This window comes from Vigna radiata, unplaced genomic scaffold (assembly GCF_000741045.1).
Source record: "Vigna radiata var. radiata cultivar VC1973A unplaced genomic scaffold, Vradiata_ver6 scaffold_48, whole genome shotgun sequence".
NCBI lineage: Eukaryota > Viridiplantae > Streptophyta > Magnoliopsida > Fabales > Fabaceae > Vigna > Vigna radiata.
Genome location: NW_014542925.1, coordinates 11,997 through 25,590, shown reverse-complemented (window position 1 = coordinate 25,590; position 13,594 = coordinate 11,997). Strand labels below are relative to the sequence as shown.

Below are 13,594 nucleotides of genomic sequence, written 5' to 3'. Positions count from 1 at the left end.
CGTGTTCGTTGGGAGACGACTTAGGGTTACTTTAGCCCTATCTACTTTCTTGAATACTACTAGGCAATACTGAAGTTGCCTTGAAAAGTAGTATTAATTTGATAGCTTCAACGACAGCTTATCACCCCTCCTCTTGGTGTTGAAACTAAGTCATTCTTTTTCCAACAACATCATCTTGACATGTTTTATTTTCCCGAGAGATAAATTGAATATCCTGTAGGTATCATAAGCTTTACGCGTTTAGCTTGAACTCTCTTAGACGTTTTTCACTTGATAGTCGTTTAACATGGCGTCTGGGTGTTTTGACTTAAATTTTTTTGTTTAAAATCCTAAGTTTTTTTCTAATAGTTGTTCTATGTTGGGGATTTTGGTTCTAAGTGTTGAGTTTTCATCCCGTGTTGTTTTCAGATTATTTTTCCGTTTAATGTTATTTGGTTAAACTTCAAAACATGAGAGCATTTAGGTGCATAGATGATTTTGTCTTAACAAAGACTGTTTAGTAGCATTTAACCTGTCACCAAAAGATGACCAACTAAAGTCTCAGTCAATTCATGGTTATGATATCCGTAGATTACCATTAACACCCAACCCGCTCCATTAGAATAGGGTTTGCCTCACAACTTAAATGGACACTAAAATTTTCTTGTGTCGGATACACTCGACTGAATATCAACTTTGTATTTCCTGTATTTTCCACTTCTTTCACAACCTAACGATACAAACGTCTTTCTTCTAAGTTCACAAGTTGTTGTGACAGATCTTATAGTAACCACAACAAATCCAAGATCAAATGGAATCCTTCGAACCTATTAACTCATCGCATTATGGAAATATTTTATCGGTTGTAAAATTATTTCTATAATCGCCCTCCTCCACTTCATTTATGAGAGAAGAAAATTCGAACACGAAACTCAAATTTATTTGTGAATCCATTAACTTAAATGTATAATTATTCATCTTAAAATACTAATAATCACATAGATAACAAACATGTTTATCACTCAATATACCTTACTAAATACTAATAATACTATTAATAGTTATAATACAATTATAACATAAAAAAAGTTAGATAATAGATAAAAAAAGGCGAATAAAGTAAATAATTATAAAAAAATTATGGAGAAAACAAATTTTGAAATTCGTTAAACTCAAACAAATTTGGGAAAGCGTAGAAGACTTAACCAAGTTTTGAAAGCCGATTAAGAGTGTGCAACTTTTGAAAACCATTCAATACCTTAATCGAATTTCTAAATCTAGTTAAGAGCTCGTCGAATTTCAAAAACTGGTTAAGGGTCTAACTGTTTTTAAATTCGTCACACCCTTGGCTTTTGAAAGCCAGTTAAAAGATCGTTGACTTTCGAATACTGATTGAAAGGGTGACAACTTTTGAAATTCATTGAATCCTTAACCAACTTTTGAAATCTAATGAAGAACTTGATGGGAAAGGGCCAAAAAATATAACAACTTAGCAAAGAGTAGTAACACAGCAAAAAATCAATCCCCCTTCTCGCAAGAATTTGCAAGGAGCACCAAAAAAATACAACAAAAATAAAATCCAAAGCACAAAGAGACTACAACAATTTTTAACGTTGAAAACCCCTCAATGCAAGGGCAAAAACCACAGTCTTCCAGATCAAAGAAAAAAAATTCATTATGATCAATAATAGGGTACAAAAGAGTCTCCAATAATAACACCAAATGTTGTTTTCAATAAGCCAATTTAACTAAGCACAAATGCTTACAAATGAGAACAAAGAAGATGAAAATTCTCCAAAACAGGACTGCTGGTGCGGGACCAATTTCTCCCAAACTAGACCTCCGATTGACTATCTGAACGGTTAGAATGAAGAACCTTATATCTAGAACCCACTGTCCAAAAATCAGCCCGATCCAATGCTGAACGACTTCACAGTGACGAAAACACCACTACAGGTTTAGGGTTATGCGAGAATAGTTTTCTCTCTTCCTTTTTCTCTCACTTGGCTTTTGTCTCTCTTCAGATGACTCTAATGTGTTCTACTAATCTGACTCATCTCCATTTAATTAACCTAGTGAGACATAATAATTCACATATTCTCTACATAAAAAGAGATTCTAATAACCCAACATAACTTACCAGATTTCGAAAGTCGACAACGAGTTCAACTATTTTTCAAAGTGATGAGAGAAGCACCCCTGACAATAATAGCATCATCCTTAAGACCGACTTCGTAATTTTGCAACTAAGATGATACATTGAATAGTTTCACATAAGTTCTAAATATGACTGGTTTTTTATTGTCTCAAAGTTGGAATATAATTTGAGATTGAAGATAAAAGATCTAGTAAAAATTCTCTTTCAGCATTTGTTAATAAAGTGGGTGATAATACATATATATTGAAAAGAACATAGGATAACGAATTGTATGATGTAACATCTGATATGATAGACTTCTATCATATAGTCATTTACTTTCACAGCATTTCATTACAGTAAAATCCAAAGCATTAAAAAGTATGTAATACAATTTAATTAAGTACCTAATATTGCATTAAAGAGCATACAAATGGTGTAAACAACATATAGATGTAACTTTCATATGTTATAATTGTCATATTTAATAGTAAATTTAATATCATTTACTATGGTTTATTAACTTGTAGTTATTAAGTTTGTCCTAAATCNCTTACAAATGGTGTAAACAACATATAGATGTAACTTTCATATGTTATAATTGTCATATTTAATAATAAATTTAATAGCATTTATTATGGTTTATTAACTTTAGTTATTAAGTCTGTCCTAAATCACTTACTAATTCGACGTTAAAACATTTAATAATTAATTTTCAGTTACTAAAGTCTTCACATCTTACTAATGGTGTTAGAAAAATTTAGTAGCCATCTGACATATACGATTTTTCCTTCACATAGCTGATATATTATTTGGGATAAAATATGTTTCCAGTAAGTAAATATGAAAACATTTTCTTTATAATAATAAAAAAATTAATTTGAATATCTTTAATATATAATATGTCATATTTACATTATACATATTTACTTGTAAATACACTAAAAAAATTACATATTTACTTGTAATACAGTACATATTTTTCTTTTGTCATATGTTACTATTTTTTAATTATGGCTATTATTTTGTTAATTATTGTATATATTATAAATACATATTATCTTTTAAAATTTTATAAATATACATGATACTTAATTAAAAAATACACCCTTTCTTACTTACTTTTTTTATTCAAACTATTTATAATTCTTCAAAGAAAAATATGTTCAATTTTTATGTTACCAAAAACGAGTTTAAGAGTCACATCTTGTTAACTTTTTTTAATTTTATTCAATTTAATTTCAAATTTCATTCATTTTGTTCAATTCAGTTTCAATTTTTAATTTTAAAAGAAGAAAAGTTCTTTATTATTTTTTAGATTAGAAGAAAAATCATTTATTACTTTTAAAATTAGAAAAAAAATATTATTTATAAAATTATAAGAAAAATTCTGTCAAAAGTGTTTTAAAAATATTTCTTTGACCACATAAATAAAGATTATGGATACTCCAATGTTTTTAAACAAAACACATTGGCCTGGTTCGTGTAAGGCCATGAAGCTATTATTATTCTGATAGATTTAGCAGAAACAATGACAAAACTGTTTTGGGTGTTTATGGCCGTAAACTTTGCAACGACCACCTTTTTCGCAGGGATGCTTCAGGCAAAGAGAATTACAATGTTCCTCGTCTTTTGTTCCTGGCTTACAGCTGATTACATGATTATCATAGCAGCAATACACATGCATGTGAATATCTTTTATCTTCATCAATTCAGCTAAATGCATCACACCATTCTCGTACATTGATTCTGCTCCAACTATTTTCAGACAATTATTCATTATCGAAACTTCATAAGGAACATATATAATATATATGTATATAACATCATAAGAAGTTTCTTGAAAAATACTTTTCTTTTTTCAATTCATTACAAGAAAAATCGTGTTACATACTATCAAAATCCATATATAATTTCCAAAATTCGTATATAATATTTCATATATAATCTCATTATTTTTTTAGTGATTGCCAGAAATTACTGTACAAATAATCTTACATTAATGCATGGCATGGGAAGTAAGTGGATAATCAGAATTAAAGTTGTTTGGTTTGTATGATCATGAAATTGAGTTTACCTAACAATGAAACGATGACCATAATGGTTGCGTAGAAAGGTAGAACCCTTTTGGCTATCGTCATCTGTTCTCAAGTGTGACTCCTTCGAGATGAAAGTAAGAGCATAAGAAAATATTATTATAAAAAAGTATATAAAATTGAAAGTGAATACTCCATGTGAGAAATGTATCATATTTATATATAAACATGAATCATTAAAATAATTAATTGATAATATTATTAATTGACAAATTATATCTACGGAATATCATTAATTAAGATATTATACTCTATTTAATTTATTATTTATAAATATATTATCAAATTTAATAAGATTCTTGACATATTTTTTCATAATTAAATTTATTATAATGTAATATTTTATAATATAGTGTCATTATATTTATTACAAAATTAATATATACTTAATATTATGAAAATATTATATTTATTTATTATTATTCTCCCTATAGGAAAAATACATCATCATTGAATTTAAATTATAATTTTGTCTATTGATGGTATATCGGCTAAAACTAGGATATTAGTAATATAAATAGGTAGGGCAACTTCATTTTGCATCATTATTAAGATGAGAAATAATTATGATAAGCCAAAAGTTTGAAATTAACGTTTATATTTTTATTTACGTGGGATTTTCTTTTTTAGCTTAAAAGAATAATATATATGAAACAAATTATACAAATGTTAATTTTGTCAAGCTACTTTATTCTTTTTTTTTTCTCATTTCTACACTCTTTTATACATCATCATGAGTACATTTTTCTTTTTATATCTATGTAGAGACATGTTTTACGTACGAAAGAAAAAGATATTGAGAGAATTAGTATTTCAAAATATTCAATATCAAAACAAATCATTAAAACACAATCAAATTTAGAAGTTAAACATAATTATTTATCATATTAAATAAATTAGCTTCTACTTTTAAATTAGAGACTAATTTTATTAAAATTTATGTAATTCATGTTAGATACTAATTTAGACTTTAATTTTAGAACCATTTATAATTTTTTTATCAATAATATAGATTATTTTAAATATCAATAATTTTTAACTTATAAAATAATGTCTTATTCAGTTAATATAGTGACTAATTAGTTTTTGTATTTAAAATTGATTAGTATTTAATAATTATTGAAATAGAACCGTCACTAAAAAATAATATATTTTAGGAAATGTTAGTTTTCGGTAGTTTGACTAAAACTGCAGTGACTTTTTTAGGAAATAGAACCGAATAGTTTCCGGTGGTTTTTGACTAAAACTGCAGTTACTTTTTTTTTAATTTTATTTAACGTATCCCCTAAACATTGTAAATATAACAACTACCTTTTTTTCTTTTAAAATAGGCTCAACTACCTTTTTATCTTTTCTTTTTTCTTAAGTCATAGCAAACTAATGGGTTTTTTCTTCGGTTCAATTCACTTTCCTCCCTGATCACATGTTCCAATACATGTATTTGAGAAAGGTTTAATCCATTTAGTTGTCCCTATTTTCGGAAAGTTTTTCCATTTTGATCCTTGTTTTATTCGAATCTCCAATTGAGTCCCTATAAGTGTTAATTTCAATCAATTAAGTTTCTGCCGTTAAATTTAGTTAACGAGATTAACTTTTTTGCACAGCTGGAAGGATGACCTGTTAATTTCTCTAAACGTGGCCTATTTAAAGTTGAAACGTGACATGAATTAAGTCCCATAAGTGCTAATTTCAATCAATTTCAACTCTAATTAATATCACGTTTCAACTCTAAATAGATCATATTTACAGAAATTAACAGGTCATTCTCCAAAAAATAAGAACTAAATGGTTTAAGAGAAAATCAAATATTATTACAGACCGAACTCCACAAGTACAAGACAGTATTTAAGAACTACCCAAACGAGCATTCAAACATAGCTTATTTTAATTTATATTTTTCATTACTCAAATGAATGTTCTTGTCAAGTGATAACATTACAAACAAAAATTAAAAAAGCAAATAAATATAACGTCTAAACATCAGATATTTAAAAAATTATACACACTAACAATATATTTTTAATGCTTACTTTAAACTCGTTACATGCTTTAATTTTCAATTACCTTCTAATCCATCTCTAGTATAAAAATCTTCTCGCTAACGCTGCATGGAAACTTATCTTTTAACATTAAAAAAAAAAACACAATTACATAATATACATTGCAAGAGTTTCTTGTGTTGATAACGTATGCTTGATAAACTCAAGCCTATCAAATCTCAGGCGAGTACAAACAATATTCACAAGGTATTCCTATGTACTTTTCTTTTTTTCAAAAATCAGTTGTTTCTACAAGATAATCATTAGAGACAAAAAATTGCAGCTTTTTATTTCAGTACATATAGAGAAGGAATCATTCAACTTTTGGTTCAGATTCAACCAAGAAACTTCTGGCTTCCTCATCAGTAACATCACTGTAAAGAAACCAAAGAACAAATTATGATCCAATAAAGAAAATAAAAAACACTTGTATGAATTGAATGATGAAAATACAAAAACCTGTCTACAGCTTCTGTTTTGGAGATCAAGGTGAGATCCTTAGAAGCAAGATATTGACAGAAACTATGAAGTCTATTCTCTCGACAGAAATTACAAATATGTTTAAGGAAATCATTGAACTGTTTTGGTTCCTTCACAAACGAAAAGTTGTTAATTCAACAAGTTAAAAAGCAAAGGCAGATAAAACAAAAGAAATTCAAAGAGTGATAGCATTAAGGGTTGAATAGCGAAAATCCTAACCATCTTGAATAAGGGAGATGATTACCTGCTCAAGGATGCAACCCTTGCGAAGCACAACTAAACATTCGAATGCTTTAGGATAGTTATCACCTTCGTGAGAGTCCTCCACCAGGTCAAATATTTTATTTTTCATTTCATTGATCGCTTTTACCACCCAATCTGGACTATCTCTGCGGGAAATCAAGGCTTCAAAATCTTGGGCAGGAGTCAGATCCCCGATTTTCTCAACTTTCACAGATGCATTTTCAATAATATCATTTGTAGAAGATCTCTTTCCTTCCCATAATCGCCTAGACTTTTTCTACAGCAAGACATTTTGAACGTAAATCCTAGTTGATGTGGTTGTTCCAAATATCACACTCGATGTTTAAAAATAAGACCATAGGATTCATTCTCACCAACGGTTGTCCCTTAAGCTCGAAAGACCTGCAAAATGAATCTATTACAGATTTATTTTGCAAAAGCAGGTCCGCGTCAGGCTCTGTAATTTTCTTGAGTGTGTCATCTATAGGAGGTACCGCCACATCTGGATCCTTTGATTTCAGCTCAAGGAAACGATAAAAACGCTGAAAGGTTGAAGAAATAAATAACTTTATCTTATGATTACCCTTTAAAGGAAAGAGATGGTATAGTTTATTAGAGATCAATGCTAATTTTTTCAGTGGGGTAAATAAGCTGATTAACTTTAAAAATAAACAAGATAACAAAAATTAAGCATACTTCTCCATGTCTTAAAACATCAAGTACTAGCTCTAGCCAACAAGACGTCTTAAATGCAGATTTAGCATAAAAAAATAAAGCTGAACTATGAGAGAACAACGGAAGAAATGAGAATATAAACCAGAAATATACGAGTGGATAGAATAAGAACCTCTAACACTGGATTTGATGTAAAGTCAGGTAGCAAAACTTCCGCTTGCCCATGTGGTGCAAGATCAAGCGTTTTTATTAAGTTAGCTGCAGCCTCTAGCTGTTGTCCATTTGGCTTCCACGAAGCAGGGAAATTAGAGAAGGAAGGGAATTGAAACTCTCTAACATCCTCGGCAAAAGGAAGTACATTTAAGTAAAATGAATCAGGCTGCACAGCATAATGAGAGAAGCAAGAAATAAATAAAAGTAGAGGCAAAATTAAAGAGAACAGATAAACCTATAAAATACAAGCAACAGATAGGAAAAACTAACAATATTTTCTTTATCAGATAAATTAGGTGTCAAGACCCCAATGCTAACATTTGATTGTCCCTTTCTCCAGACACAGCGTAATATTGCCACCTTATCCATTTCCTTCATGGCTCGTGCAAGAGCAGAAAGTGCAAGCATGGCTCCTGTATTTCCAGGTTGAGGTAGGAACACATATACATCTTTCATGTAATGATGTCTTAAGTGCATATTTCATTTTCGGACAGGGATATAAGAGAAACAACTAGTCAGGAAATCTCCTGAAACAAATTCATCAAATATATTTTTCTAAAACATATACAATCTTACCTAAATATATTAGAAGAATCAGTAAATCCCAAAAGCTTCACACCCTTTTCCGGTTGGAATTTAACAGCATCCCACTCAGAACGGGATATGGGAACTATTTGAGGCCCATAAGGATAGCCTTTAATTCTTTGGTCAGGGGAGAGAACTTTGTCACGGTCTTCAGAACTCTTGTACTCATAATCTATTTTGAGTTCACGTGTAGCATATTGAGCATTTGTTGGAGCCTTATCAGAATATTTCTTCAGTGTAGGAAATTTCTCTTCTGCTGTTTTCTTGTATACCATTACCTGATTAACATTACCATTTTCAAGAAAAGAAAATACATTTTTTACTAAGAGTGTTCTATTTAAAACACAATTGGACAAAAATAGTCCACTTGCTTGGTGTATCAACTTGTCAGAGGGACAAGAAAAAAATTAAAATCACGGTAAACAAGCAATCTTCGACTTCAAATTCTGTTCACGAATCATGATATACATAACTCCAGAAAAAAAAATTACACTTAATATTCTAACATAAAATTAAAAGAAATATGGTGTTAAATAGTAAGATGCAAGACAACATTGTATATGCCCCTCCAAAGTAAACTTGATCAGAGATAAACTGTCCATGGATCATGGTACACGGACAACTAAAAATTGTACCATTTTATATTTGGTAATCATTTACAGTGGAAAAAAGTATGTAAGAAGGCATAACATCATTAAATATCTTAATCAATATGACAATGACAATGAAAAACGTGTGAAAGGACTATGATGGGTTCATTGGATAAATGACATTTGAAGGTACATGGATTCATGTTCTGGAAATTAAATTTATTTATATTCATAGATCTCACCTTAATGCTCAATTTTGGACTGATTTCGAGATCCCCTCTGAAAGTTGTAACAAGAGTTATATTTCTTGTTCTAAGAGCACCAAACAAAGAAATTGGATTCTCCAAATACAACAATCTTGTTGATGTTTCCTTGGAAAAAATATTTAACAAGTGATCATTCTCATCCATTATTTCCCTGTTTGCATCTTGACCAAGCTTTCCTCTAAAAATAATGCTTTCCATTTTCATACCATGGGCAGTCAGTTGTTTGGCAATGATGGTAACTTGCTCTTCCTTTGTGCCTTCATAAGGTTCTTTTATTGGACATTGTGCATTTGTAATAAGACAGAGACGTTTCTTTCCTTTGTTTGTTTGATCAAATTTTTTTATCAACATATCCATGCCAACAATGACAGCATCAAGAACTAACATCAAAGTCAAGGAACACAAAAAAGAGTAACAGCAAGCTGATGAAGTAAAATCTATGGCAGTAGGAAAGGATCAACTTCCTCCCGAAATTTAAATAGTCAATCTTAAAAGGTTTTGCTATTTATTGAATAACTTGATTTTAGTTACACAAACCTAGTGGGTTTCAGGGACATTCTAGACTTGTAATACAATTCGTGCAAAAAAAATACCATCGACAAAAATTAAATAAATCAATGAGTTACTGAATAAGAAAGCAAGTAAACTGTAAAGCCGAAACAGAGGTTTGTATAGATAAATATTAGCAAAGGAAAAAAAGCAGACCTAATTTGAAAAAATAATGGCATTTATAATATAGTGTAATAGGAAAAACTAATCTCTGAGATCGCAAAAGAAAATACTTTTTGCCAGAAGCAAACATGTGCATACTTTATTGCATGGCAAAACTAAAAACCGTATCATAATAATTTTACATGTTAAAAATGTTATCAATTAACAAGCAAAGTCTAGCCTAATATAAAACAACCAAGAAACTTATGGATACAATCAGCATCAGTTGTTCCTCGAGGCAGCTGTTGTAAAGCCTCAAGAATATCTCCATCCACAACTTTAATCTTTTTTAAAACCACAACATGTTGATACCCACCCACTTCCGTCGTTAGTTCATTATCAGTGTCTGAGGAAATTTCAACATAAAAAGAGGTGAGGGAGGGGCCCTAAATCAAATGTCACCACAGGAAAATGACATAATAAAGAAAACAAATAGCAAAGTATAAATGGGATTCTTCCATTGACACAAAGCAACATGAATAGTTACTAGATAGTAATAGTAACAGCAAGAAATGAAAATAGGGTTAAATATATTTTTAGTCCCTCAAGTATCAGTGATTTTTGGTTTTAGTCCCTACTTAAAACATTGATGACATTTAGTAAAACATGTAAAGTTAGTCCTTAAAAATGGACGGCATCAAGATTTGGTTGATATGGCTAACAGCCCTGCCACGTCTTCTGCCAGCTTCACTGTTCTCTATCTGCCACGTTGGTATTTGCAACTCCACCCAATCCATAGATGCCTCTCACTCACACAAACTGAAGCAAAGGGGCAGCGATTCCTCTCAGCGTGCGTGATCTCCCCTTCGCCACGAGACAGCCACCGCGAGCTGCCAATCAGCCAAAGGTGTCACCGGCGATACCGCCCGTTGCCGGACCCATCGCCAGCCACCGTAATAATCCTCTTCTCCTTCTCTTCACGTGAGGGAAACCCTCCTGTTCGTGAACAACGTTGGTTGTTCGTAGTCACGACGGTGTTGTTGCCACCAAGTCAGGGTCGTCGCCCTCCGTCGAGTTCTCTCCAACACCATCGCGCCGCCGCCGTTGTCTTCCCCTCTACTGGAGCGTGTGGGGTTTCCTCTTCTCCTGTCGTTCAGCCACCGTCGACGCCGCTGCCAGAGGTTCTGTCAGCGCCTCCGTTGGTGCCCCTAGTCGCCACCCATGGCCACCGCCAAGTCTACAACTGGAAACATCACTAGGAACCACTGTTGATAAAGTCGTTGTGTCTATTGTTTCATTTCCCCTTTCGATCTTAGTTTCCTTATTGGTTGTTGAATTTGATTTTGTATGGTTTTGGTGATGGATTGATGCCTGGAAGAAAAGTGGTGATAGTATGTTTCGTTGTGTTGGGTGCAGTGTGATGTGTGCTCACTTGCTCTCTGTTTTGTTTCTTATTCTTAAAATGGTGTGGATGAACAGGGATAATGTAGGATGAAGGGTCAGGTGTTTAGGAAGAATTATGGTTGCTTTGATTGGGTGAAGAAGGTAGTCTAAGGCTATGTTATGGTGTTGAACTGAAAATTAAGAAGAAAGGGATGAAGATGTGGGTGTTGGAGGCAATGGAGAATGGTCAGGTGAATCATGTATCTATTGGAGGTGAAGAATTGTGAGTGAAAAGGAAATGTGGTTGGGGTGGTCACCGGTGAGAGGAGCAGAGAAAAAGTTTAGAGCAAAAGAGGAGTCTCTATTGAGTGAGAGGGGTGAATCCAAAGGAGTAGCGTGAGAGTTATGGATGAATGTAATGGAGGAGAAAGTGTTATTTTTATTAGAGGTCCATGAGTTTTAGTATATCTGTTCTCTATGCTGAAGCCTTGGCCATGGTTATTGGAATGAAGCAACGTAGAGAACAATCAAGCTGACAAAAGACGTGGCAGGACCGTTAGCCAGATCAACCAAAACTTGACGGAGTCTATTTTTAAGGACTAACTTTACATCTTTTAATACTAAGAGGATTAAATGTCATCAATGTTTTAAATAGGGACTAAAATCAAAAATCACTAATACTTGAGGGACTAAAAGCATATTTAACCCATGAAAATATAAAATCTCAGTGTAGTCAACAGGGAAAATATTCTATTTACAATCAGATTGAAAACAACGAGAAGAAAAAAGAAATTCAAGGAAGATTCAATAATTTCTCAGTTCTTACTACCCATTTCTGCATTACAGAAAGTTACCATTTTCAGTGCAAGCATACTCGGCAATCACATGACAAAAAATCAAATGCACATAAAAGCACCAAATCAACACGATTCATTGCATAGTAAAAATCAAAGTGAGTGAGTACCTTCAGCTCCAAATAAGACTATTCCCACTTCATCATTTTTGCTATAGATCATCTGCAAATAAAACAAAGTCAAAACACACAAGACTGAAATAAAAACAATAAAAAAATTGAAACTTTGAATTAGAGGGTGTGAGCGATTAATACCTTCTTTTGTACAAGCAAGGAGCAGGCTTTCTCAATTTCAGGAAGAACAGAATGCATGGATGGGCCCACATCAAGCAACAAAAGCAACGCGTCCTGTTTTCGTAACATCGTTGAGGCAATACAAAATTAAATTACAGATTCAGAAGTAATGAAATTCAAAAGAACAAAAGGAAAGATAATAACATTCTAAATGGGGTTTCCCCTGAAAATGAGTAATATTGAAGCAAAACCCTAAACCCAGAGAAGTGAAGTGGGGGAACATAAAAGGGTACAGAAAAACGAAGTAAAATCGAACCTTGACTGGAGGCATGGATGGAAAAGGAGAGAAAGAGGGAGATTGGGCTTGCAGAAGAAGAGAGTTGAATGAACAAGCTTTTTTCGGACTTCCCGCTTTAAAAAAAATTCTTCAATTGTATTTGTAATAATTATTTCAAAATCAAATAATCTCTAATTCACTAACAAGAAAAAAAAAATATGTATTATTAAAACAAGTGTAGTGTTTTCATCTTCAAATAAAAATCATATTAAACAAGTGTAATTTTATAATTTTATAATTTTATAATTTTATAATTTTATAATTTTATAATTTTATAATTTTATAATTTTATAATTTTATAATTTTATAATTTTATAATTGTTTTATCTTTATCTTTATATTCTTTTACCCTTTGGGATTTTATAATTTCATATTTTTTATAACATAGAGATACCAGAAAAATGAAACAAAACTAATTGAATCGAGATATATAATTTTTTAATAATATTAAAACATAAAAAAGTTAAGTAAAGCTTAATTTAGATTATTTAAGTTTGTAAAAGATTAAAAACTTAATTAAACTTGTATTAAATTAAACTTATATTAAATTAAACTTAATCCATATCCATTGCCATGGGTTTGGACGCGCCAGCATCTTTTCCGGATTTCCACTTAGAGGTAAATAGTATGGCGTATAATAATAATAAAACATTATGCTGTACAAGAATAAAACATCGGATTCGAAAGCTTATTCCACCTTACGGTAAATAGTATGCCTTACAATTATAAAACATTATGTCGCACAGTAATCAAACAGTCCGGTACAATAATAATTACAATATTTTGATATGAACCTAATAAAAAAATAAGGTTTAATATCATTTGTTATTATT

At 31.3% G+C, this 13,594-nt stretch overlaps 1 protein-coding gene across 1 annotated transcript; it reads right to left on the bottom strand.

Annotated features, from left to right (window-relative positions):
* Window positions 1-6,564: 6,564 nt before the first annotated feature.
* On the bottom strand, window positions 6,565-12,755 carry LOC106752830 (ATP-dependent DNA helicase 2 subunit KU80). The gene is given in 12 exon segments (NM_001317279.1): window positions 6,565-6,625; window positions 6,711-6,841; window positions 6,976-7,251; window positions 7,349-7,516; window positions 7,822-8,028; window positions 8,133-8,328; window positions 8,439-8,725; window positions 9,280-9,683; window positions 10,229-10,360; window positions 12,302-12,353; window positions 12,446-12,538; window positions 12,741-12,755. Coding segments are annotated over 12 exon segments (2,022 nt in total).
* Window positions 12,756-13,594: the final 839 nt, after the last annotated feature.